This window comes from Alosa sapidissima, chromosome 11 (genome assembly GCF_018492685.1).
Source record: "Alosa sapidissima isolate fAloSap1 chromosome 11, fAloSap1.pri, whole genome shotgun sequence".
In the NCBI taxonomy this organism is placed as follows: Eukaryota; Metazoa; Chordata; class Actinopteri; order Clupeiformes; family Clupeidae; genus Alosa; species Alosa sapidissima.
The window spans coordinates 12,752,265-12,780,221 of NC_055967.1; the positions used below are offsets into that span (position 1 = coordinate 12,752,265).

The following is a 27,957-nucleotide window of genomic DNA, read 5'->3' on the forward strand; positions in this document are numbered from 1 at the left end:
TAAAGCAATGTTCTTCTCAGACCTAATTATCAAAGATTGAATACAACTCTCCCAAATGGCAACCACAATCAACCCCTAGAGGATGTGGGGGAGATCTGTTTTTGGAGGGTGGAGGAAATGTCTCTGTGAGACTGCTGATCTAATAAGACATCAGTGAAAAATATTGGAAATCTATTCAACTGTGTCAAAGCATTTGAGCTGTTAATGAAGCTCAAATTTGAAGCTAGAAAGGTCAGTGACAGTCAAATCTGTTCTGAAGATTTCACCACAAATCATCCAGTTTAAGTCCAGCCCACAACACCGAGGCTACACAGGAAAAGAGTGCAGTGTTTGCAGGTTCGCAAATACAATTAGATGGTATTGGCTCAGTAAATGACAAGTCTAGATATGGCTCTGGTTTAGCAAATATATGTGAAAGTTACTACAAACATACAAGAAGTGCTTTTTGTAAATTGCTGGAGGATGGTTCTGTTCATCCACTCTGCATCTGAGAGCAGTGTGGTGGAAATTCAAATTAATCAGATTGAGGCGTCTTTCAAGAAGTGTGTGTGTTTGTGTGTGTGTGTGTGTGTTGAGTTTGTAAATGTGTTCCGTGTGCAGTTGAGATAAGGTTTTGCATATCTATGTTGAGTTTCTAAGTTGTCACAGGCCCTTCAAGCCTGGTGCCTTTACCTGACGAGTAAGTAAGGCTGCTCTTGTTCGTCATGGTAACGTTACTGGTATGGTCACATGACTGCTGACTGGATGTGTTCAGATTGGGGATGGAATGCTCGACTCATCCATGCTTTCGTTTCTTTTCTTTTATGTAGCTGCATGTGGAAGAATGGATGTATAAGGTCCACCAGCATTTATGCATGCATTTGTGGGTGTACAGTTATGTTTATGTTATTTTTAAAGAAATAAAGTTGTAGTAGAGCTCAAAGGATTCAGAGGACATTGAAAGACAGGTCAAAGGGTTCCTGTTCGAGTTCCTGTCTCATGGTCATCTGGTTGTGTTGCGTAACGTGTGTGTTCTCCAGAGGTATAATCAGCCCGGTGCCCGTGCCCAGGAGTAGCCGCTCGGACACACTGCAGTGTGTGCACGTGGCCGAGGGACACAGCAAGGCCGTCCTGTGTGTGGACTCCACTGATGACCTTCTATTCACCGGCTCCAAAGGTCAGTCTCCGCCTTTATGTCTGTCCATCACACTCCTTCCTATAGTCGTCTCTCAACATTGACATCAACAGGAACGTGGAACATAAGACATAAACAAAGTAAAAACGTTTATATTTTCAAACCAGAGCATTGCATTGATTTTGCAAAATGTCTGACTGAGGTGGTCGACTTCCCTTGGTGTGTCAGATCGGACGTGTAAGGTGTGGAACCTGGTGACTGGACAGGAGATCATGTCTCTGAGTGGCCACCCCAACAACGTGGTGTCGGTGCGCTACAGCTCCAGCATGGTCTTCACTGTGTCCACCTCCTACATCAAAGTGTGGGACATCCGGGACTCTGCGAAGTGCATACGCACTCTGACGTGAGTGAGCCTCTTCAGGGGATTCTGTGAAAAGCTTCTGGCTCCTGTTTTGTTTTTCATAAAGACATGTTTGCATTGCAGGCATGTTTGCATTCGCAGTGCTGCATTGAATGTATCAGTTATCTGTCCGGTATTCCTAGATACTGATAGACATGTACACAATTCCAGAAGCAGATGCACTTGCTGTTTTTTCTAATGTGTCTAGGCTCAACTGAATGTCAATGTAATTACCATACTATGTTTAGGCCATCAGTGAAATCAGGGTTATATCATCCTTTTTTCATCCCTCTCAGACCCAACCAATGATTACTTTGATTATTTTGCAGTTGTTTGTTTTCCATTGTCCCTCAGAAAAACTGTGTGTGTGCGTGTGCCTATGTCTTTCACAGGTCCTCTGGTCAGGCTAGCACAAGTGATGTGTGTGCTGCCAACACAAACCGAGCTGTGTCCATTCCTGCTGGAGAGAACCAGATCAACCAGATCGCCCTCAACCCCACGGGCTCTGTGCTGTACGCTGCTGCTGGGAACTCTGTGCGCATGTGGGATCTGAGGAGGTGATCAGCGGACCTGTGGTTCATACGGCTCTCTTTTTTATTTCTGATCTCGTTCTCTATCTTTTAATCTCTCAATGTGTTCCACAGGTTTGTGTCTACAGGAAAGCTTACTGGTCACTTAGGTCCAGTCATGTGTCTGACAATCGACCAGACTAGTAATGCTCAGGACCTGGTGTTCACAGGATCTAAGGATCATTACATCAAGGTGGGTGTGGTGTGGGTCTGTCTGCACTGATTGATATAACTGATCACTTGAGCTGCATTTCACTGGATGTTTGTTCTCCAGATGTTTGATGTGACCGAGGGCTCCCAGGGAAGTTTAAGCCCCACACACAACTTTGAGCCACCTCACTATGATGGCATTGAGTCCTTAGTAGTGCAAGGGGACTGTCTCTTTAGTGGCTCCAGGGACAACGGCATTAAGAAGTGGGATCTGTCCCGGAAGGATCTCCAGCAGGTGAGAGAAAAGGATAGTATGGACATATGACTAATTACACTCCTATACAAATGTCCTCTTCTTCAGACAGAATGAGTAGTGTGCTATACACATGCTTGTGTGTATTTAATCTGGTTCAACAGACTTTCCACCACATAATTTGCATTGTTTACATTAGACTGCCAAAGTTAGCACTGATATGGAGCATCTGTATATTTCGCCATCAAAATGTATACTCTTGCTGCACATCACCAGTACCTGGGACTCAAGAAAGGCTGTGCACATGGTCTTTGTTTAAGTCTATGTATATATGTTTATCCTGTGTTAGAATTGACTGTATGTATTGTTGTTCTGTGACGTGGCTACAGCAAGTGCCCAATGCGCACCGTGACTGGGTGTGCGCTCTTGGCGTGGTGCCCGGCTCTCCGGCGCTGCTGAGTGGCTGTCGGGGAGGCGTGTTGAAGCTGTGGCACTCGGACAGCTTGGCTCCGCTGGGGGAGCTGAAGGGCCACGAGAGCCCCATCAACGGCATCTCCACCAACAGCAGCCTTCTCTTCACCGCCTCCGAGTGAGTAGCACCGCACACACACAAGCGCTACACATTCCACACGACATAGACTTCAGTATGTTTCTCCACATTTTAATGTTCATTTTAATGTTCATGCCTCTCTTTGCTTTTGCTGAACAGTGAGCAGTTGATATTATTGTGTTTCAGTATTATTAGCATTATCATTACAAATCAGCATTAACGTCATGGCCTTGTGTTTTGGCAGTGATCGGACTGTAAAAATCTGGCGTGCACGAGGGTCTCTGGATGCCCCGTCAGATGGCATAGACAACACAGATGAGGCTGGGGCCAGCTAGGTCCAATGCAGCCTCCTCTCCGCCACTGTGGAGGGACAGAGGCCAGCGGCAATTTGCACTTTTTACCCCTGCAGCAACAGCAGCTTCTGGACATATTTCCCCTGCGTCTATCAGACCTCCTCTTAGTTGTGTCCATGGAGCTGACCCCATAGTGTCCTCTGATCTCCTTCCACCTTAAGGAGTCTGCAGTGCACATTTCATTAGGATGTGGTTTCCCCTGTGTGCGCCCTCGGGTCTGTGTAGTCTTCACGGGGCTACTTGGTTCTGTAGCTCATTTCTGTAGCACTTCCATGGCCGTGTTTGTGTTTTAGCCGATGCTCATCATGTCAAGCCCTCTTTGGGACTCCACTGGAACTAATGGGGATGGCTGTTTGAAGATGGGAGCTGGAGGCCCGCAGCTGTTCTGAGCTGTCCCACCCTCTGGACACACAGGGGAGGCACGAATATCTCAGTATGGAGGCCATTTGCAAGCAATTCAAAAATAGCTTTGTGGGAATGGGCTGGATTCACCATCCCCTTCAAAATGTGCCTCTGTGATCTTGCGTTGTTGGTACCTACAGATGCTTGCCAAAGCTCTTGTCAGCCATGCCATGATGAAGATAATGCTGTAGAGTAGCACACTACCACAATCACCTGGAAGTCTTTTTTCTGTGTAGTGTCACTTAGCTTCTAGTTCTCCTCTCTGCACGTCTTTCTAATAAGTCATCTCACTCTCACTCTGTGACTCTCACTGTCATTTGAAGTTGTCATTACGTATTGGCAGACGTTCTCTCTCTCTCTCTCTCATGTGAATTGATGTTTCTGCTGCTAAAGTTTAACTCTAACCTGTGACCTTAGAGGGCTCCCTTTAGAAGGCAAGTTGGGCAGCCTAACATCAAGGCATCCTGTACTGTACATGTTTGACTATAAGGAGAGAGGAGCATTCCTGTGCCTGTAAGCCTAATAATGTAGACCAGCCGTCGCATAAACCTGGTTCATGTAAACTGTTGTGTGCACTAGCTAACATTGTCACTGGCTTTGTTTATTTTCAGATGAGTACTGGAACTTTGATCCTGTGAACCTAAACTGCTCAAATATGTCTTATTGATTGCTCATGAATTTATCTGCCTGTACTAACCATAGGTCTTAAACTATTTTCAGTCTATTGGAATTCATCTAGAATTTAGACATTGGGAAACCAGGTCTGGGAGATTAGTGTCATTGACTGCACAGTAGGAGCACTATAATCTCTATTCACAATTGGTTTGCTCTCTATCCTGCATAGAGCAATCCTAGTTAGTGTTCAGATTGTATTTCATGTATGTATTTATGTGTTCCTGAATCCTGATTTTTCTGTTTTAGTTGGCAGACAACACAGCTGAAATCTAACAATGTTAGTACTTGAATTAAATGACATCTGTCAAAGCCAGTGTTTGGACTCTAACTCTCCTCATGTTTTTGTGCATACAATTCTGAAAATATAACAGTGACATCACTCAAATACACTGTCACCTTGTTTCAAGGTGTTCATATGATTTGTTCAAATAGAAAACGTTGGTATATTGGGTGATTTGTGAATAGATTATGGAGGCAATAAATCAAGGGAATGATCAAAACCTCCTGCAGAGTGAATAATGATGCAGAAAGCTCTCCAGGAACAGCCAAAGAACCAGTGAGCCAGTGACCCCTAGAATGAAAATGTAATGTGTGGCATTAGCACTAGTATGTAGTGTGTGGCATCAGCACTAGTAGAGGCTAATGCATTCATGTCAGTCTCTCTCAAGCCTCTACTTTTAATAGAATATACTTTGGGGCCCTTTAATTGTCCCAGCAGTCTGGGACAGGGCTGGAGTGCATAGAATAGCTCATGAATTTATTTGTAGAACAGGAAGAAGGCAGATTCACTAAATGTTTCCTGATGCAACTTTATTATGATGGTCACTTGCACTAGCACAGCTTGGTCATGTAGGTTTTGTCAGTTTGTCCCACTATTTTCCCACCTTTAGCTATTTCTGGTCAACGATTCCCGGGACAGGAAACATAGCATAGTGAGCATGTAGTCCCACTAGGCTGATAAGGAATAGAAGCTTTTGCTTTTCCCCCCACGTTGAGCCCCTCAAACCTGGGTAGGCTGAAAGCAGTTTTTGTGGAATAACTCTCCAACCATTGCAACCCAGATTTCCAAATTACTAATAAACCTCTCGTTTATGGTGTAACGCCACCTACATGTAGTGAAAGTAATACATGTAAAAATTTGACACTTCAATTGCCAATATCTTATAGCAAGAAGGTGTGAAACATGTGCATGCCAGGTTTTGTGAAATGGCCATGAGAGGCACTGCAGTTTACATATTTCTTTATCTCTCTTTTTTATTTGGTGTGCTATGCTTACACTTGGCAACATTTGCTCACATATCCTTAAGTTTCATTTGGCTCACTCAACAAGATGACAAATTCAGTAGCCAAAACAAACTTTGTGCAAATACCTAGTGATGTGAGGTTCAAAGTTCACATGCTGCATCACTACCACATTCTTCAAGTGCTTGCCAAATTTCATGAAATTCCATCCATAAGGGGTGATGCAACTGATATTTTTCGATAACTCAAGACATGCAGGTGCCAATATCTGGTAATGTGCACACACAATTTTGTACAAATCCGTCAATAGGGGGTGCTGCAACTCACACACACACACACACACACACACACACAGGTATTTACAGACACTTACAGTATGCAAATGTGCACACACACACACATGCATTGGCACACATATGCACGCGCACACATACACACGTGTTGTGCACACAGACACACTGGCAGTGCACACATATGCACTACTATCACACAAACACAGACACACACACAAACACAAAGAAGTACAGGGATAGGGGATGGTGAGGCCTTAAGAAGTGTGACTTGCACTTTACAAGGAGTTGCAGGAATAGGACATTACTGTAACAGAACATGAGAGAACAACATTTTCTTTGCATGGCAGGTGGCAACACCATGCGGCAGTCATGTCATAAACTGCTATGCAGTACATCTAGTGTAAAATACAATGTTCAGTATGTCCTGAATGATTATTAGATTTGTTTGACTTTCACCTGTGTAGCTTAAAATAGATGGAAATTCAAATTAGGTTGTTACTGTGTTATTATCTAATGTACAGCATTGTGATGTTAATAGACATTTTAATAGGTTCAACATAAAATTATATTTTCTAGAATATTAAGAAGTATTGAAATTGTGTCATTAAATTGTAGATTTTGGCAATGTATGTGAACATAGAACAATTAGGAAGCCAAAAGAGTAATCTGTTATTAAACAGAACCAAATGATGTGATTCACGCCAAGGAGTAGAATTTACATCTCTGATTTGCAGCCATGATGGACCATGCCACTGATGAGGCAACACTGAAATACCACTGGATGGCAGTATTACCAACCTATCATTCTGTGATAATTGTATGAATTAGATTTGCAGTTCATGCCAGTTTTGAGTATGCATAATGTATCAGTCATAATGAATAGACTTGATCTAAATCTCTTGCATATTTACATTTAATGCGGTAAGGTTGTGGATGCATGTGGTTTGGTGGGCCACCTATTTAAATATCATATTCCCATTAATTATTGTCAGCAGTAACATTTCCACTTTGTTCATATGCAAAATATTTCAGATATTTAACTCTTGTTTCTTTTTTTGAATGATATGTCAACAATCCAAGAATTTGGATGCCCTCCAACAAGACTTCTTGTATTGTGCAGAGCATGTGTGTAACTCCTTCATTCTGCTAAAATATGCCTTTTTCTGCATTCATTTTTAGAGGATGGCAGATGATATGTATCTATAATAATGGATGCCTGTTATGAGTCAGATTTTCCAAAAGGACTTGCCTGGGTGTTCATAAAGGCTCATCATAACCTGCAACACATAATGATGACAGTGAATTATACATTTGAGCCTTAAGGTCATCATGAGCTATGTTAGGGCAACGTTACCATACACTTAGAGGCCACTGGATGAAAAAGAGAACAGGCTTTCTCTCATGGCTCATTTTGGAGTTTTATTTTGTGCCATGCTCTGCAAGTGTACGCACAGTAAAATTATAATTTCTGGATGAACTTCACCTTTTGTTCTAACGGAGACCATTCCCTGTGTCTATGCAAGCAAATATACTGAAATGAAACAAGACTAAACCTTTTTTTTTTTATTGTTTTGAATCTCTGGTGTAAATAAATATTTCATGACAAAATGTCATGGAGTTGCCATCAAGTTAAGATGAAAATGCTGTTGCACACTATAACTCATACATTTAGCAAAAATAGTCATTTATTTTCATTTCAATAATCATATCTTTTTGGAATTTTTAAATAAGTAAAGTTAATGTGATATAGTAGGCTACAATATGCCCCCATATTGAGATGACGATGGATGGCAGCAGCACAACATAGACAGGAGCCCAGTCGGCAGTCTGAATCTAACTAGATATGAAGCAGGTGTGCCCATCTCAGCTCACTGGGCTGTGTCTACAAGGGTCAACCAGCCATTGCTGTCACTGCTAATCTAAACTGAACAAGTGTCCTGATGGACTAAAACCTTTGCCTCATTCATGATGGAAAAGGCATTTTCTGATACACAACTTGCAGACCTGTAGGCTATTGATAACACAGGCTTACCTTCTCAGTAGCCTAAAGGGAGTCTTGTCAGACTTTAGCCTAAATATCCTACACTAAATTTACGTCTTTTATTTTATTATAGGCCTACTTATTATATTACTTTATTATATGACAAAAGTAAGAGTTGCTAAAAGTAGACTGTTGAAGTATAATATTAGTGGGATTCACAAAGCTTCACACAGACTTTACGCACTGGGACTGTAGTGTCTCTCTATTTCCAGCTGTTACATTCATATAATGTTCAACAACAACACCGAAAATCAATCCATTTTAGGCAGGGGTAGAGAACCTTTTGAGTAAGAAAGTTGCAAAAACAGGGATTACATTTCATGTCGGATAAAACATCTTCTTTCAATTATAGATTTACATGACATTCCACTGCACAGATAAAGGTGTCTTCAGGGTTGTTCACTGGCATTTCCCCACTCGGCATCTCTCTTTTAATTAAGATGAGGTCGACTGAGTCCTGGTGACGTCGCGAATGTAGTTGGGTGACTCCCATCCGCGCGCACTATGCTCTGAGTCTGTCGCTCGCACTCACCAGGTCACCATCGAGAGAGCGGATCTACAAGATTTGTTTTTTTTTTTTAACTTGAGCAAAAATGTCGGATATGAGACGTAGCTCGACCATGAACAGCTTCGTAAATATGGCGTCAATAGGGGAGTTCGATCCGTTGACAGCTGCCATTCCCGCCACCAAAGTTGAAATCACAGTCTCGTGCAGGTGAGTATGCTAGAGCGCCCTGTAGTTATTATCGTCTTCGGTGTGCTGGCCAAACAGAGCCGTGCAGATGCAATTTTCAAGGGCTGTCGTGCATTACGGTATTGCTACAGTGGAGGGGAAACCGGTACCATAATAGTCCGTTTATCACTAGTGAAACATCATGCTTTTGTAAGCTATGGTGTGATAGGCTATAGAATAACCAAATTACCATCTCAGATGAATGTAGCCTATGTGTTGATGATGGAATTTGCTTCCATGAGAGTCAGATTATCACATTGTGAAGTTTTCTGTCATAACCTGCACCCCAAAACCATTCTGTTTTTCTTATAGATTAATACATTAAGAAAGGTTACATTTGATTTATCTAAGTTTTAAGCATTTTCACCCAAATGACTCAACTAAGTCGATGCACAGACTCGAACTAACCTGCTTGTAGGATGCATGTGAGCTGTGGCTGTGGGCACTTAGAATTCAAAGACGCTCCTATATTGGCCGTGACATGAATTGAGTAGAAAAGGGATTAGGGATGATTCACGGATGGCACCGCATTTCCCTGAGGTTGGCGTCTCATAGCGGGGTCTCGCCCGCTTTTTCCTCGTCCGCGTTGCGTAAGACTCGCGCTTCGAGTCAGTCGCAGCCTGAGGTCCACTGACTGGAGCCCTGGACATCACGCGCTCAGGTGCATCATGTCGGTAACAGCTGTTAAAACTCTTAGGGTTAGAGCCAGTATCTTAAATTAAATGTATCATACTGTCATCTTATTTCTTGCATAGCAGCAAAGTATGATGCCTATCAGAAATGTAGGCTATGTTAAGTGCAGCAAGACTAAGTTCCTATGGTTTGTTAACCTAGTAAATCCTGAGATTTAACTGAAGGTGACTGATGGTTCAGGTAAGAACAAAAAATGTAATTATCAAAGAAAGACTACCCTGATAACTTACAACAATCTCCTGATAAGTGTTGTATGTAAACCTTGTGGTACACATGCTAATTCATTTGTATCCACTTCACCTTTCTCTCCTTCTCACCTCACTCCTCCTCATTTTCTCTCCTGAAATGGCCTGAGGCAGACGGCCCACGCTTTTGAGTGGAGTTTCCTGTTAAAAAGGAATTCTGTGCCATGAATGCCCTCTGTTTACTCTTGTGATTTTGGCCTTGGTTTGTGAGAATTATAGCTTACTGTATGAATTAACATACATACAGTATGTTAATTCATTAAACTTATGCTAAATTCAATTTTGTAATGTAAGTAAACGTACATTTAGTAAATGTTTTGGGGCCTCTTTATTAGGCTGCTGTGTTTTTTCAGTGATTGTTGCCTGCCACATTTGGAAGAAATCATTCCATGCAGAAATATTGCAATTAATTATGCACTATTTTAGCCCCTTGAAACTGCAGATTTCATCCCTGAAGCAAAATTGTGAGATTGTTCAGTTTCAGCAAACTTTCCTCACTAATGGGTTTGACCTAACACACTCATGTTTAGACATCTGAATGAACTTTGAAAAAGTAGAAAATACATCTTTTGAGTTTCTTTCTAATGTCACTGATGTCATGTCACCATAGGTCTTCTCAGTAAATGTTAAATACCAATATACGTATGTGTCCCTTGGCCTTAGACCACTATCCGTCTGAAAACGTTTATATTGAATAATTGACTGAAGCAGTGTTTGTTGTTGTTGAAGAGTGTATTGCAATTTGCCAGAAGCTTCTTATTCCCTTTCAGTACCTTACTGCACACCAAGGTAGGGGGGGGTATCAGTGTTCACTCTGCCTTCTTTTTAGTCTTTAGTCTCTTTTTAGTCTTACTCCCTCCCGGTCACTTGATAAACCAGCTGCACAGTGTCACCATTATAGCAAGAACATCCAAACAAGCAAATCCATTTACAAAAGAGTATGCTAGTGAAAATGCAAAGAGGGAATTTAGGCTGCTGAATATTCCAGAATTATGTGTACCTAGTTTTATCTGATTTCAAGACATCATTATGTTTTTTTCCCAGGTTTAAATCCAAATAGAAATGGTTGTTGTATAATCTCATTATTGGTTCCTAAATGATGCATTTATCGTTTTTTTGCGTTTTATTGTCGTATTTTGTTTGTACAGTACTTTTAATTTGTGTACAAAACTCATTCAAGCCCTATAGTTAAACATGACTTTCCTCATTTCCTCCTGCCACCCATATGAATGGCCGGCACATGAACACCCAAATGTGCCTCGATGACAGATCAGCCCATCGACTTCTCAAGGTTTATTTTGAGTCCTCCATCAGACTCATTGATTAGACTTGAAGGTCATTTTCCCTGTGACCATCTTTAACCGTGGGAAAGTAGTTGGCAGTATTGGTTATTTGAGCACTGCTTTCAAGACAAGAAATCCATTCACGTGGGAACTGTTGACCTGCTGGCCTGTGTACAGGTGTACAGACTGGAGGCATTGTGTAAAGCCACTGTGAGGTGAAGGCATCAGCTGATAGCAAAATATTATTTTCCTTATTGGTTTTCAACCGGGAGATGTATTTTATTCAGCAACTGACAAAGCAAAAACAGAATGTGATTGATGCAGTACTCTGCTATTCTCTCTGTTACCTTGCTGGGAGAATTATGTTCCCATCCCCTGACGCAAAGCTCTAAGGCTCAGAGGTTTCAGTCTGATTTCCATGTTTCAGTCAGCCAAGGAAACCAGCCGATGCTGTTTATCAATAGTGCACGTTTCAACAAAAAAGCCTCAAACTGCCTCCAAAAGCCTCAAGGATAAGGATGGCTTACTTTCAGTTGCGATATAAGAGATCTGCCAGTCATGTCAGACATTACTGTATTTATTTATTCACGTATGCTGTTTACTGTACATCAGTGTACTTAGCAGTAAATTACTGAAAGTCATGTTTATTTAATCACAACTGCTCTAAAAGTTTTTATGTTTAATATTATTATGGCAACAATTATTCACATGCTCCTCAGTCAGAAATCTATCTGCAGCATAAAATGACATTCTGAAATGTAGTTTAAGCATTCATGTGAAGCATTATGACTATGTCCGAGTTATGTGGGAAGCAAAGCCTCCTATGGGTAAGGAACTGATGGGATTTAAAATGGGGATTTGATGTTATGTGGAGACTGCACTGTAAATCTTTCATAGGAATTCTGCTCTCTGCATGGCTTACCTTCAGTTTCCTAGAATTGCTCTAAACATAAAGTGCCTTGCCGATTGCAAGGGTGGAGTGTTTTCTTATACATTTTCTGCTCATAAGGTTGACTGGTTTAAAGTGTGCATAACTTTGCATATATAGCTATTAAGGATTTACCACCGCGAAAACCATAGAAATTGATGCATTTTAGTGATGGCGCTGATAATATTACATGCAATGATTTTTCTGTTGAGTATTTTATCTCTGAATTACACACAACAGAAACAGAGGAGGGGCGATTGACAATGGTTCAGTGAGTGTCCATTTCATGGATGGCCAGTTTGTAATCCATGACTCCTTGTGCACACTGTTAACACTGTTAACTGTTTGTTAAATTTCCCCTACTGTTTTTGGGAGATGAACTGTCATTGCTGTCCCCTCAAGTGACTGTGAATTGAGACATTATACACACAGTGGTGCTATCCGACCGGTTTTGACACCATAACATTAACCTTGACACCATACGTTTTGCTGTATGGGATATCCCACAGCACAGTGCGAGAAAACGCTCCGTGAGATGGAGAATCGTGGAGTGTTTTTGGTTGGCGCTGAGACACAAGTGTTACCATTTTGTTGTAATGGGTTTTATTGGATGTGGAGAGGCTATGCATATGCAGTGACACAATCAGCCTAGCCCGCAGCAACATCACACCATCTTCATATCACTTCACTTGAGCACCAGCGGGGCAGCTGATCTAGATACATCACTCCCAATCAATCGCTGAGAGATGTTTGGGGCTTTTGCATGACTACTTAAGTACACACAAGAAGGAAAGCCTCAACCCTCTGTGTTTCTGCCAGTTTCATGCAATAGATGTTTTTGGGAGGCCTGTTGAATAAATCATGTCATCATTTCGGGTCTGTGAACACCCTTCACAGAAAAAAAGGAACAGGTCATGAAAGGTTTATGTTTTAATGTAGGATTTGGCAGGACGTCAAGCAGCATGTTGCAATGGTGAACATCCCCCTCAGTTGGTGTTGCATCCTATTTAACTTGAACTTAAGTTTTGAGCCCTCTAAACTCCACACTTGATGTGCATGTGACTTGTGTGGCTAGCGTTCTGCTGCAAATGTGCTCCTGTCATTGTATATTTAAAAATATATACTATTACATGCAATTGGATAAAATCAACAAAAAATACAGTATTTTAAATAACCAGAATACTAGGCTATACTAAGGCTAGCTAAAACAAACAGTTCAGGGGAATTTCCTCAAGAACAGGTGTAAAATACTTTGAACTGATTCAAGTGGGCTGTGTTTGAGATGTAACTTGTATGTGAAAGGCAACAGTATGCTTTTGTTTTTTGTTTATATTTATTTAAGGCATATATATCAGAAACTAAGAGGTGATTTAATGTATGAGTAATTATCTATAGGTATTGCCTCAATACATTGTACAACGTAATGGGTTTCATTAATTAAGATTCAAATTGACATATTATGCGTAGCAACTTTACTGTAATGGTGAGACGATTATATTGGCAAACTAGGCTTTCAAAATACTTCCCTTAATAACCTTAAAACAATCCTATTGACGATGCATTTTTCTTATTACCCTCTACAGAAATCTTCTGGATAGAGACACATTTTCAAAGTCTGATCCAAGTAAGTTCCTCTAATTGTCTTGACATTTTTAATGCATGGTATTACAAATAGACTGGTGAATGCCCATTCAAACTTTTCTTTACATCACCAGTTTATTTTAACATATCTTGCTGTATTGTCATATATTTGATTATACTGAAATATCATGTGTTTTATTTTGTATTTGATGGAGCAACTGTTATACGAATTTAAATAGCATTGCACTATTAGGATCATGACATGTGAATAGTTTGGTATGGTTTCTGAGTATATTTTATGATCCTTAAACCAATTATAATCTATGCTGCCATCAGAAGATGCCAGAGTCTCCAGTATAGCTGTGTTTTTGCTGGGACACATTGGAGTGGGTGGATGTTTGTGTATGTGTGCGTGAAACGAATGTCTGTGTGGTTATGCATGTATGTGCTTTCTGCCATATGTGAGTGGGTGGATTTGTGTGTGTGTGTGTGTGTGTGTGCGAGCACGTGTGTGTGTGTATGTGTGTGTGGTAGTGTGTGTTTGTCTGTTTGTGTGTGCTTATTGCACCCTGCGATGCATATGTTGCAATGACTCTGACAACTTTGGTATGAATGAAGTTGTGTCTCCAAGTTCTGAGTCATTGTGCGTTGCGTTGTTCAAAGTGCATGAACAATTTCACCACAAAATGCAACTCTTTATGAATCTTTTAAAAGCCTTGTGGTTTAGATTATATTCAATGTGAAATATTGTTCCAAAACAAAGGACTCTATTGTGTCTCGTATTTTGACCTTTTTAACTTTGTTGTTTTTTGTTTTGGTGTGTTTTGATTTCATGTTAGATATTCACTTCTTCCTGAAATGCAGGGGTTTGGCTGCATATTATCTCAGGGAAATGCATTGTCCAGTATTTATCAGTTCTGCATGCATCAGGTCAGTAGAGTGGCCACTGTTACGTCTCATGAAGCTGGATGTTATAACCTCTGTGTGCCAGCAGCTGTGTGGAGCCAGCTGCTCTACTTGCCTGCTGCCTTTGGCTACTTCACATTGCAGCAGTGCACATATTATACCCCGCGATTAATGATAGGACTATTCCGCATATCCAGCTGCATTCAAACACAGTCCCTTTGAAGCTCAAAAAGGAAACCTCAGCAATATGTAGACAAGAGAGAGCAGGGGGAATATCAAGGAGGGGGGGGGGGAGAGTAGAGAAAGAGATGGAAAGAGAGAGTAGAGAAAGAGATGGAAAGAGAGAGGGAGAGAGTAGAGAAAGAGATGGAAAGAGAGGGGGAGAGAAAGAGATGGAAAGAGAGAGGGAGAGAGTAGAGAAAGAGATGGAAAGAGAGAGGGAGAGAGTAGAGAAAGAGATGGAAAGAGAGAGTAGAGAAAGAGATGGAAAGAGAGAGGGAGAGAGTAGAGAAAGAGATGGAAAGAGAGGGGGAGAGAAAGAGATGGAAAGAGAGAGGGAGAGAGTAGAGAAATAGATGGAAAGATAGAGGGAGAGAGTAGAGAAAGAGATGGAAAGAGAGGGGGAGAGAGTAGAGAAAGAGATGGAAAGATAGAGGAAGAGAGTAGAGAAAGAGATGGAAAGAGAGGGGGAGAGTAGAGAAAGAGATGGAAAGAGAGGGAGAGAGTAGAGAAAGAGATGGAAAGAGAGGGGGAGAGAGTAGAGAAAGAGATGGAAAGAGAGGGGGAGAGAAAGAGATGGAAAGAGAGAGGGAGAGAGTAGAGAAAGAGATGGAAAGAGAGGGAGAGAGTAGAGAAAGAGATGGAAAGAGAGAGGGAGAGAGTAGAGAAAGATATGGAAAGAGAGGGGGAGAGCCCTGGTGCTCCTGGGCCATGCATCACATTTGAGGAAACGTCAGCAGGACGAGACTGAGGGTGGAGGGCTTGCCATCCATTTATGCAAGGAGGCACTTGTGCTGAGTCCATGTCTTAGCCATGCTGACGTTATTGCCCAGGTCGCACAAGATTAGAGCGCCTCAGTAGACTCCAGAGCCAAAAGACACACGTTTCAGTGGCCGTAGGATGCTAAATTTAGAACCAGCTCTGATGCTGGGCAGTGTTGTGTATTTCTTGCTACAGTAGTTACTGCGTGTACATCTATGCATTGTTTTGGGCTGTGTGCGTGCCTGTGTGTGTGTGCGTGCCTGTGTGCTTTGTGTATCTGTGATGCAGATGTAAATAAATAATTTGCAGTGGTTTATGATTACGGGTGAGAAGAGGGGGCTACAATAATGAGTTGGAACAAGATGTTGGGTCCTGTCTTCCTTCACGCTCGTGTGCCCCAGTGTCTGCATGTGGTGTTGGATTGAATCTACATTCCCCCATGTGATGGAAGATGACATTTAGGGTGATATTTAATCAGTCACATTTGCTTGAACACACAAGCGCCACATACAGTAGGCTACATACCACAGCAGGAAAGCTTCACATTTTCTGATACAGAGAGCACTGCAAAATGAAGGCATTATATATGACACATTATAGATAATATCATAAATTATATCACATTAAGGTTATGACTAATGCTTAATTCCCCCATTAGTTTCAAAGATATTGAAGGTCTTCAATTAAAATAAATACACTATTTGTTGCTTGTTTAGAAATTAATACATCCATGGACAATGTTTCAAAATAATTTGGAACATAATAAGGATTGTGTGCAAATCTTAGCCCCAGGTTTTAGTAAATGGTTGCCGTAGGATCCTAATGTTTTAGCATGAATGGCTTTGTAAAGCATGTTATGTCGCAATTTTAACTGATGATTTACCAAAGTTGTATCATAAAATTTTGTCCTGAGCCACCTTATTATTTTATTTAGTTAATGATTCACACCACCTTCTGCTGCTTTTTTAAGACATGCAGAAAAGGGATTAAAACTCGTGCCCTGGATCGCCATCATTCTGCGGATTATTCTGTGGTTCTCTTTTCACCCTGAGTAGTGATACATTCTGACACCCAAAGCAACATCTGTGATTACGTACAGTATGGGCACACCTTCATGTTCCCTCCTCTCACAAACACGCATATAGCCATATACTCACTTGAATTCACTAATGTGCTATTTATTTGATAAGTTTTTTGTGATGACACATGCTTTTGTGAAAATAGAGTTCATCATATGCAACCACTGCCTCAGCTGGCCAACATGAAAGTATCGGAGGCAGTCAGTGTATATATGCCAGCTGATCTCAGCCTGTGAGAGCTGCTCATATTGTAGGCTTTCTTCAGCACATGCGTGATTTGCTGTGATCACTATGGGCATGTGACCCCCCCCCCCACCCCCCCACCCCACCCCACAGCCTCCACTAGCCCCACTCACACACAAGGGGCTCCTCCTCTTACCCATATGGTGGACAACATTATAGTGTGCTTTATTTTGGGAGGAATCTTGGTGGAAGTTATTAGTTTGGTTTTCAGTGGTGAGGGCCTGCGGACACTCTCAGCAGATGGCTCATTAATGAGTGGATGGGTGTGAATTGTTTCAAACGCCTGTCACAGCTTGATTGAAGCTGCGTTTTTGCTCTACCGGTGCTGATGTTTACTTGGGCATGTTAGACAAACATTTGGGCCCTTGAAGAAATCACAGCTCTCTCTCTCTCTCTCTCCCTCTCTTCTTCCAGTTTGCATTCTGTACACTCAGACCATTGGAAATAGAGAATGGCGAGAGGTGAGTATAAATCACATCATCAAATGGTGTCTAATCAGACACAGCAATGAAATGTTAAGCGAGTCCTGAGTTAAAGTATAAAGCAAATCTAATTCTGATTTTATATACCTTTTATGTACCTTCCCCCAAACAATCTCCCTAGATCTACTACTGTTCAAATCTAATGCACTGTTCTATCCCCTAGTTTGGCCGAACAGAGGTGATCGACAACACCCTAAACCCAGACTTTGTGCGGAAATTTATCCTTGACTACTTCTTTGAGGAAAGGCAAAACCTGCGTTTTGACCTGTGAGTAGTAGATTTTATTCTTTATGTGCATGCCTGTGTGAAAAACTGAGTTGAGGCAGCATGAATGTGATAATGAAATATACAGTTGTCACTGCCTTCCTGAACACTGTTTTATTATTCATCTGCCATTGGCTTAGTCGGCGTCACATGTTGTTTAACCAGTGCATGATTGGCTACTCTCCGGTGGGGAGTGGGTTGGTGATGGATGTGACGGATGCAGAACTACAATCTGTGGCTGCCTATAAATAGATGAAATATCAACAACAAAACACTCATGCGCATATACAGCTTACACAGGTCAGTGAGGCAGAAAATGGATGTGTGTGTGTTTGTGTGTGTGTTTGCACTTCATGTATAGTACATATTCTATATACCGTGCACAGGCATTACTTATTTAATTCCATAGTCCTTTATCTTAAACATACTTCCATTAAAGTCTCTCTCTCTCTCCCTCTCTCTCTCTCTTGCACCGACATACACACACAGAGATACATACACATGAACATACAGGCACGTGCACACACACACACACACACACACACACACACACACACACACGCACACACACATGCATACACTGCATGCATGAGCGTTGGTATAGCCTTGTTTTAGAGTGAAGGAATAGCAAGGCTCTTTTCTGTCTGCACACATTTCTCTCTCTTCTCTAGTGTTTCCATCCCTTTGGCCATTCTGCCTCTCCCCTCTGCCCCCTTCATACACACCACCACTCAGCCTCCTTGCCTTGCAGTGCATGTGGGAGTGTTTATTTTTTCTCTTTCTCTTTCTCTCTCCCTCTCTTTCTCTCTCTCTCTCTCTCACTCACTCACTCGCCCATGCTCTCTCAGTTTGCGTGTGTGTGTGTGCATGTGTGTGTGTGTGTGTGTGTGTGTGCAGTGAATTATACAGACAGGGAGAAAGATCTGTATTTTCTCTGAGATGTATGGTTTGGACAGATACAGCTGGAATGGTGCCAATGCATTTATGGGTGTGGAACCCAGCAGAAAGTCTGTTTATCTGTGTACACAGACCTTTCTGTGCGGATATGCTCTGTATCTATGTTTGCTGTGCTCAAGTGAAGCATTCGGAAGCATTTGTGAATGAATGAGCCACACTGGAACCAAGCATGAGGCTCACATGTGCCTTTGGTATGTTATGTAATGGCTCTCTAGTCTTCTAGAATGAAATTACCCATGGTACATTGTTGTGTCATCTCTTTCTCCTCTCTGGCATAGCCAGTATGTCTGGGGGAATGTGAGAATGACACTGTTGGACTAGCCAACTAACCAGCCGGCCTTCCCCCACTGTATAACACAGCATTGTAACTTAAGACAGCACTTTCTCATAAAATGTATAAAACCTCTTTTTGTACATGTATTGTGAAGTGTGTCTTGTCCTGTGCTCTCACTGGGATTGGTATCAGTACAGTGTGTACAGTATGCATTCTGCTCTCATGCATCAGCAGAATTCTTGAGAACAGAATCCCACAGATTTATGTGGCTTCTATGAGGCAATGTGCAGTCTTCTGTCTATGTTACACAAATATTGCCAGTATGGGCAGGAGTAGTTAATTCGCCTATTGCAATGGAAAGTGGACATCAGCAAGAAATACGTTGCCACACCTGAAAGTTTTATTTGTGTGGCCAACTATTTGTTTTCTCAGCGGAAGCCACGAAACGGTACAAAAAAACCCATTGTGTGAAGTTTTTTTCCTTGGCAAGTAGTCTTGTAATAAGTGGGATAATGTATTGTCCGTTGGTCGTTATCTGAAAACAAGTCCCTTCAGGATGAAGTAAGACCCCTCCGCTATGGGGTCCTGTTCGCCCTGTCGGGACTTATTTTCCCGATAATGACCGGCAGACAATACATTATCCCTTACATAGGGCCTACAGTATGCACCCAGATTAGACAAATTTGTATGTAAGTACAGCTTACTTGTCCATTTTTTATTGGCATACCTACAGTAAGCATCTAAACTAGTCAGCTTTTGTACTACATTCTTCATCAAATAGCCGGTACATTACTTTCATCATTACTCTGGCCTCTTTGAGCCATGCTCGCAAATAGCAACACATAGGTGGTATCATTAATGGATAAGGAATAATTGCGTTTTGAAAAATTGTGCAAAGGAGTTTCACACAAACACCAACATTAGAGATCCATAATTATGCAAGCTGCAAGCATATCTGATAGCTGTGAATAGATGTTTCCCATTTGTTCAATGCAGTTCGTTTTTTTTGTTTGCACATTACCAAAAGTATTACACAGTTAGTGAAACCATACACTCAAAAAGCAAAACATCAGTCCAGATCTGCACGACGCACACTGTCATTGTCAGCCTCACACTTTTTGCAAAACGCTCCACACAGTGATTGATTTTCAAACCACTAAACACATTTGTCTTCCTTAGAGAGAGATTTCAGATAATGCCTCCTCCTTTGCTATTTCAAGGCACTGCCTCCCAAAATATCACACCCATGAACCAATTGATCAAACACGACTGTCAAGTTTAAAGACACTTAGATGCATAACTGTTAACTCAACAATCAGTCCTAAGTTAAGCACTGTAAAAGGTAACAGGTGAGCCACTGTCTTCAGCAGAAATGGAAGGTAATGTTGCATTGAGAGGAAGAGTGAGGATGAGAGGGAAAGCCTGTACAGGAAGAGTGAGAGCAAGAGCTAGAGGTATATCTGGCCGATCTGGTATATCTATAGCCGATTGCTTACATGCTAAAAAACAATGCTTAGACCAAACCTTTATACCTTACACACATTTTATGCTTTGAACTCTGTTTGCAGTTCTACAACACTCTTATTCACATTATTTGTGAGCCAACAATGGACATCGTCAGAAAACTTCAGTACTCTGAAATCCGGTTTTCTATTTTTTGGTTGAAGGTGCGTTGTAATATATGGTAGACTGTCTAAAAGACAGTGCCTGACACATCCTAAGTCATGCAAAAGTAAACTTATATTATTTAAAGTATCCCTATTAAGTGCAGAATTGTCAACAATTTGAAAGTAATGTAAGTTCAAGAATATTCAAGTTAGCTTACTGAGACTGCACTAGTCATATGTAAACAGAATGGACGCACACACACACACACCTAAATACACACAGAAAACACCAATCAGTCTGAGCCTTAGCACTACAAATAGGCCTCAGGAGAAAAGCCATTGTGCACTTGTACAATTGTATACCTGTACAATTTCATAGCTTAGCACTACAAATAGGCCTCAGGAGAAAAGCCATTGTGCACTTGTACAATTGTATACCTGTACAATTTCATAGTTTTGTATTTTCCCCCGTGACTCCCCATTTATAAACCCTATCGAAGAATTATTTTCAGTCTGGTGGTAGATAGTATACAGTATGTCCGCCAACCACATGCCCATATGCCTTTACTGCAAGCAATCGAAGATGCATTACAGAGACATTGTGGTGAGACTAGTTCAAGGGTGGATATGGAAACACAAGGGAATATTTTCCCAGTTTAGCCTGAGAGGACATCAGTGATGCAAATGAGGTTCTGTGGCCAGATCCCAATAGAATGCGGGATCCATTTTTGTTTTGTTTATAATACATTAACTTACAATCTCCATACCTCTAATTTTATTTTTCTGTTTTCTTTTGCTGATTACTGCAGAAATTCTATTTTTGAGTTTCACTGAAGACCGTCTGAGAAAATGACAATGAAAATAGTACAGTAAAGGCCACAGTGTGTACACACACATCATTGTACTGCTGCTGATTTGAAAGAGTCAAAATGGTGCATGTGTGTATCTTTTTGTTGAAATAATTACTTTTTGGAAAAGGATTGTTAGTTTTGGATGGAAGAGTTTCCCTGTGATACATGTATATATGTGAGTTGTTTATCTCCAAGAGGTGTGTCTTATGTGGCTTATGTGTACAGTTTCGACACCATGAGCCAAGTTCTGCAAAAAGCTTGAGCCATTGGCAAAAACTGTATCAGATGAGATTTAAGTAACAACATTGGTTGTAAAGAATGGGTTAAGCATTCTGCCAAATGTATGAAAGGATGCTTAGGCTTTTTTCCTTCTTTTTCTCTTTCTTTTCTGTCTCCAGAAAGGTTTCCCCTGCAGTATATTCTATTTAGAATATGTTCTGCTCCGACTCCTAGCGCAATATGCAGCATTTGGAAATGGATAGATGTGTTGAGTGATTCCATAATGCGAGAGAAATAAAAGTGTCCTCAGTGTACAGGTCTTGTCTGGTCTCTGTGTTTTGGTCAGTATGTTATTGCACTCTAAATGATCCTCTAATCATATCCTAAGAAAATGTGTTTTGTCAAATGTGTTTTGTTTGGAGCACAGTAGCAGAGTCACAGAGTAACAGAATGAGATCATAAGACCTATGTATTTGTGATGCGATAACAAAATAGTTTTTATAAATAATTGTATAGTTAATTGACTTGTTTGATTTTGCAAAAGACCTGAGGAGGTGTTCTGCTATTTGAGTGTGTGGGATTGTGTTAACTGTTTCATTAAGTGCAATTAGCAATTGCAAAAACCTGTAACAGTTATTGCCTCTGTCATTACTTTGCCAATGTGCATACCAGATATTTGCATGGAAATGGAGATGTTCAGTGGTAATTGCTGTGACTTATGTACTGACTTTTTCTTTGCCCTATCAGGTATGACCTTGACTCCAAGAGTGAAAACCTGTCCAAACATGTAAGTAGCTCATTAGTGTAGTAAATATAGTAACTGTATGTGGATTTGTTGTCGGATCAGCAGCACCATTCGAAAATAACTCCCTCCATTCAAAAAGAATGGCCCTCTCAGCTGCTGTAGTCACATTTATGTAGCACAATAGGGTGGTCAACGTACCACCATTTTCATTAAAAACATATTTTGCTACGATTTGTCTGTGCTGAACATGCTCCACTTCAAGTTAGAGATCTCCAGCCCCACAGCTGCAGGTAAGCTGTCTCTTTCAGCTCATCAGCAACCAACAAGCCAGGTGAAACTAAGATGGTGCTGCCGCCAGGCATTGTGGGAGTTGTAGGCATCATAGGCATGCAGCTGGACATGTTTTTCTTCTTTCTTTTTTTATAAGTGGAGGCGAGCCTTGGCCCTCAGGCACAGCATCAAGAGCAGACCCAGTGGAAGTGAAGCTTGTTGGGGTGGAAGAGGGTTTGATCCGCTCCACTTGAATGCTATTGTATTGGAACCAAGACATGGAACAATGCATTGGTCTGATTCCCTATCCACTGGGTTCTTTATTGTGCTGAACAAATCACAAAGAAATGTCCTAAGTGATTTTGAGATCCCATGGCACTGTAAAAGAAATCCTCCAGACCCTTGCGAACACTGTATTTGCCAGTTGCTATTTCTGTACTCCTCTTGTCAAAAATGTACAGAACAGCCTTGTAGGTTGCTATATTTAGACCCAACCCAGAGGAATGTTTCTCTTTTTAGAATAACTTCAGTGTACACAGATCAAAGCATTCATTTAATTGAGTTTAAAATAGATGTGGTATCACCCATCAGGAAAGATTTTTGGACTCAGTTGAATATTTAATGACTTTCAAGTTTCTATATTGAGACTATTACATAACTCTTTATTGTGGTATTTGTTTAATAATTTCTGGGATTTGTTGCAGAGCTTGTGTTGAGTTATGTCAGTGTGTGTACCCTCATATAAGAGAGATGACCGTTCATGACTTTGATTGGAGGTCTTCAAGAGTGTGATTTGCTTGTGTGTGAGATTGCATTAAAAGGTTACTTAGCCATCTCAGAACTTGAAACTCCGAATGACAAATTTTGTCCTGCAAATATTGAATTCATACTGTATATCCTTTAGTCTATGAAGTCACTTTGGAGTTGCATTGTCTCATAATCTTAAAATGCTGATAATCACAGAAGTGATGTTGTGATGAAATGCAGAAGTTTATTGTTCATGTATTGGAAAATAAGTACAATCCCAGCATATAAATTGATGCAGACATTGTGATGTGTTAGCAGCAGGTTGCACTGTCAACGAAGAAAGGGAATACATCTATCTGTTCCAACCGTTCATCCATATTCTATCCTACGAATGGCTGGACTCTTTATCCAAGTGAATGACTGTCTGCTTATCATCAGAAATGGAGGAAGTTTTCAATGGAGAAAGTGTGTTGTATAGGATGTTACAAAATTGTTGTAATTGTTGTAAATAAAAGTTAGGACAATTTTCAAGCAGCAATAAATGATTCGTTTTGTTATATTTTGGATGCACTTTTTTATATTTGGCTTTAGGTGCTGATTTATTGGCTCATAGATATGTTGATTTATTGGCTCATAGATAAGGCTGATGTGTTGATAGGCATCTTCTAAACCCTGTGGTGCTTGCTGTGTGTGTACAGGACTTCCTGGGCCAGGCGTTCTGCACACTGGGCGAGGTGGTGGGCTCTCTGGGAAGCCGCCTGGAGAGACCTTTGATGTGAGTTCAGATCTTCTTTCTATATTTACCCAGATAGCAGAGACCTCCACATTCAGAACAGGAATGGTGGTGTTCATTAGGCCTCTGTCATACGTATCTCAGTGTGATCTCCCACCCCTTGACACTGCTGGTGGCATACTCATTATCATACTCATTATCACACTCATTATCACACTCATACGCACCATTTAAACTGGAGCAGACAGTGTCATCTACCTCTCACAGTGCAAGCAACTGTGCTGCTCTCACAGGTCCCTAACAAGGGAAAGCAGACACGGTAAAGAGAGTCATTTGAAATATAACATGTTTCTTATATCTAATAATGCCTTTCTTTTATGACAAGGAAGATCATAGATTCAAAACACAATAGCCACACACAAACATAGGAGTAACAAACAGATCTACATAACATCAGATCCAGCGGACTGAGATGGGAAATGTAACATGGAATAATATTTTTACATTACCATTTTGCCGGGTTGATGGGGTCAGGTGGGGCTTGAAAATTCCCAAAGTGGAGAATGACAGTAAAAGTTTGAGAATCACTGTATTAGGCCTACCCTTATCCTAATTAGCAGTAGCATAGTCACCATATTGGTTTTGGACTTTCCCAAAGTTCTATGATGACAAACTTTGACTGGATTGGAATACTGAGTCAGCTCTACTGACACTACGAAATGTGATGTACTCAAATTTACCTTAAATTACCTCCGAAAACATACTAAAACCACTTAATTTATATTAAGTGGTCCTTAATTTGTAAATCAGGCCCTTCATTTTACCTTAAATTCTATTTTAAGGTGTGACTCCTTAATCTATATTTAAGGTATCAAGTCAGGGGTTCCCTTTATTTGTTGTGATTAAGGGGGGTAATAAAGGTAAAATTTAAATATATAAATTTAAGTATATCTTAATTTTATTTTAAGGTGTTAATTAAGGGATTCCTTGATTAAAGGGGGAAATTAATGAGAAATAGAAAAAGTAAGGGGTAAATTCAGTAGGCTTTTCTCCTTAATTGACCTTAATCTATGCACATTTCTACTTAAAGAAGACTTAATTATAGACGAGTTTTAATGTCAAAAGTAAGGCATTTATAAGTGGTGAAATTAAGGGGTTTTCTTTCACCGTGTGACACATAAGGATAACAGCTATTGTTACATTTGTTTCAGGTCTGGTGTTGACTGTGTACTTAGTCGATAACAAGTACAGATAGATATATTTCAAATATGTAAACATGCACAGACCAGACAGTACAAACCACAACAAGACTTAAATGAATGTACTGCTTCTCCACCCTAACACCATGTAAGGTACACATGCATGTATGTGCATAGCCTCTAATAGCTAATGCACTATATCAAAAACACATTCTGCAAGACTATTCAAAATTCATTCATTCAAGACTATTCAACATGAACAGATGTTATAAATGAGCGTGTGATGCACACAAACATTAAAGGTTTTCTGCAGACATCGGTGTATGCGTACACGTGTGTGGGGGTAGGTGTGTGTGTGTGTGTGTGTGTGGGGGGGGGGGGTGCTTTAGTGTGCATGCATGATTCATGATGTGTCTTGTATTTGTGTGTGGGTGGGTGTATGTGTGTGTGTGTGTGTGTGTGTGTGTGTGTGTGTGTGTGTGTGTGTGTTTGTGTGCATTGTGTGTGTGTCTCTCTCTGTGTGTGTATGTGCGTGTGTGCACACAAATGCACTCATCTGTTCATGTATATTCTGTAGTGCTCCTGAAAGTGTCACACATGAATGGGTTTATTGAAGAATGACACATACTGTAAGATGATGATGTAAGAATGGGCCTCTCTCTTTCAATTATATAACAGCATCGGTCTCTGTCCGCTTTCATTCATGCCTTGGCTAACATGTTCCCTCAGTCTCAGGTAAACTGACTGTAAAAGTGTTAGTGTAGTGTCAGTATATGTTTGTGTTTTGCGCATATAAAGCTAGCAATAAAATAAATTGAAATGTATTCTATTAACATCTCCCAGAGTAGGGTGGGTTATTGTAACCACAGCTGGTCGCCATAAAAGTCATAGTCTGCTTTTAAAATATGAATGCTGCCCTGTCCTGGCCCTCTCTCTTGCCTCTTTTTTCTTGTTTTTCTTGCTTATGGGTTTGGACATGGATGCCGTAATTAACCATGCAGTGCTGAACAATTTCAGATATACCCGGGAGAGGTGCTATAGGTAGGGGATTTCCAATTGTAGCCAATCAAAAACCAAGCCTATTTACCATCACAAACAAAATCACCATCAAAACAACCTTTATGGGCAAAAAAAGTGTTTACTTTTGTTTGTTGATGTTTTTTAAAAAAAACTTTTAGACCATTGTAAATGTGACAGAAATATGATGAAGTATGAAGCATTATTTTCCATTGCCGTTCAGGTTAAAATAATCCATCTTGGGAGACCGAATTCATTCTGTCACGAAAAGTATAACATATTATCTGATGCTATGTCTAACTTTTGGGCATCTCAATAGCTTGATAAATGGAGTCACAGCTGAACAAACAGACTGGCTATTGATCATAATGTTATGGAACAATGGAGATAATTACTGAGGCATCACACATGCCAAAAAGGTGAAAAATGATTTAAACAAAACAAAAAAAAAAACAACTCTATCATTTGCCATAAAGATGAATGTCACAATGGTAAAGGTAAATGGTAAATTATTTTCCAGCTGAATTATTTTGGAGTCTAAACTTTGCTAAACTAATTTGCATTTGGTTACTGTTACATATTTTATACCAAATCTGCTGTCAGATCCAGATGCTATGTCATAGTGATTCACAAATCCTCTTCATCAAATGACAAATTTATCATTGCCCTATTTTACTGTCCTGAAAATGAACACATTATGCTAATGGGTCTTTGAATATTTTAGGACGCTGTGCTGATTATAAACATATTTGCATATCAGTAATCAGCCATGATGAACTTCTAATGTCACTAGAGATGTTTTCTTTAGAAGCACAACAGTTGTGATCTTCTTAGAACTATTGATTAAAATAGATTCTACAGTTTCTTACTGTTCCATTTTTTCTTTTACAGTTCTTGGTTTTGATCCTTGATGCCCATATCATCTTGTCAGATTGGTTTATTTAAAACTTGTAAAGAGTTTTGAGTTTGTAAGCTTTCACACGTGCAGCCTAGTTGTTTCTCTCAGGTCAGTCTTAGGCAGTGTCCGTGTTTGGCCCAACATTTCAATCAAGACAATAAGGACTGGTAGATCTATAGCATTCAATATTTGTGGTGCTAAAATGACTGACTTAGTTAACAAGAATTTGTTCTTCTACTTCTTCTACTGATTTAATACTCTTATTTCTGTTGCAGTGGGATTCCTGGTAAGAACTGCGGGACCATTATTATCACAGCAGAGGAGCTAGGCAACTGCAGGGTAAGACATGTAGGTTTTTATAGTTTCATGGTGTTCTGAAACATGAGATAGAATCCAAGATTGTCTTTTTGTCTATCCTGATCTTTTCAAGGATTCTGATTTTGAAAAAATATTTCACTTTTCCTCTGCCCAAGGAACTTGCCTTGTAATAGTTGTAATTGTCAACACTGTACAAATAAAAATGTAATTGAATAATGAGAAGCATTTTTATTCTATATTCATTGATTCATATGAAATCCATAGTGGTTTGACCCATTCTAATGATTATACATGATGATGGTTTTAAAACATTTTGATGATGACACTTGAATATACGAATATACTGTACTGTGTATATGTCGACTCACAACCCATGAATGTTGACTGAAATTAATCTTTGTGTGTACTCACAAATGACATCTCTGAAGAGAACAATATGTATCTGAAAGCTACTTCCAGTAATGCTGAAGTTTTTGTCATGGGTCTGTTTGATATTTCTACTTTTTTAATTTCAGGAATCAGTTCTGTTGCAGTTTTGTGGAAACAAACTGGACAAGAAAGACTTTTTTGGGAAATCAGATCCCTTCCTCGTCTTTTACCGCAGCCATGTAGATGGAACGTGAGTTACCAGACCTTTAACTCTCACCTAGACTGTGTGTTTC

General features: G+C 40.4%; 2 protein-coding genes across 6 annotated transcripts in view; both read left to right on the plus strand.

Annotated features, from left to right (window-relative positions):
- kif21a (kinesin family member 21A) overlaps window positions 1–4,775 on the plus strand; it is a 32,149-nt gene extending 27,374 nt beyond the window's left edge. For all 4 annotated transcript variants that reach the window (XM_042109765.1, XM_042109768.1, XM_042109766.1 and 1 more), the window contains 7 exons: window positions 1,020–1,156; window positions 1,343–1,517; window positions 1,907–2,071; window positions 2,159–2,276; window positions 2,358–2,528; window positions 2,876–3,075; window positions 3,281–4,775. In XM_042109765.1, the coding sequence (XP_041965699.1) occupies window positions 1,020–1,156; window positions 1,343–1,517; window positions 1,907–2,071; window positions 2,159–2,276; window positions 2,358–2,528; window positions 2,876–3,075; window positions 3,281–3,371 (1,057 nt within the window). In that variant the 3' untranslated portion in view covers window positions 3,372–4,775. The remainder of the gene's footprint in view (window positions 1–1,019; window positions 1,157–1,342; window positions 1,518–1,906; window positions 2,072–2,158; window positions 2,277–2,357; window positions 2,529–2,875; window positions 3,076–3,280) is intronic.
- Window positions 4,776–8,569: 3,794 nt separating this feature from the next.
- Window positions 8,570–27,957, plus strand: part of cpne8 (copine VIII) — a 34,520-nt gene continuing 15,132 nt past the window's right edge. For both annotated transcript variants that reach the window (XM_042110344.1, XM_042110345.1), the window contains exons 1-8: window positions 8,570–8,757; window positions 13,508–13,548; window positions 17,129–17,175; window positions 17,360–17,463; window positions 22,116–22,155; window positions 23,829–23,905; window positions 27,253–27,316; window positions 27,811–27,914. In XM_042110344.1, coding sequence (XP_041966278.1) covers window positions 8,636–8,757; window positions 13,508–13,548; window positions 17,129–17,175; window positions 17,360–17,463; window positions 22,116–22,155; window positions 23,829–23,905; window positions 27,253–27,316; window positions 27,811–27,914 — 599 coding nt within the window. In that variant the 5' untranslated portion in view covers window positions 8,570–8,635. The remainder of the gene's footprint in view (window positions 8,758–13,507; window positions 13,549–17,128; window positions 17,176–17,359; window positions 17,464–22,115; window positions 22,156–23,828; window positions 23,906–27,252; window positions 27,317–27,810; window positions 27,915–27,957) is intronic.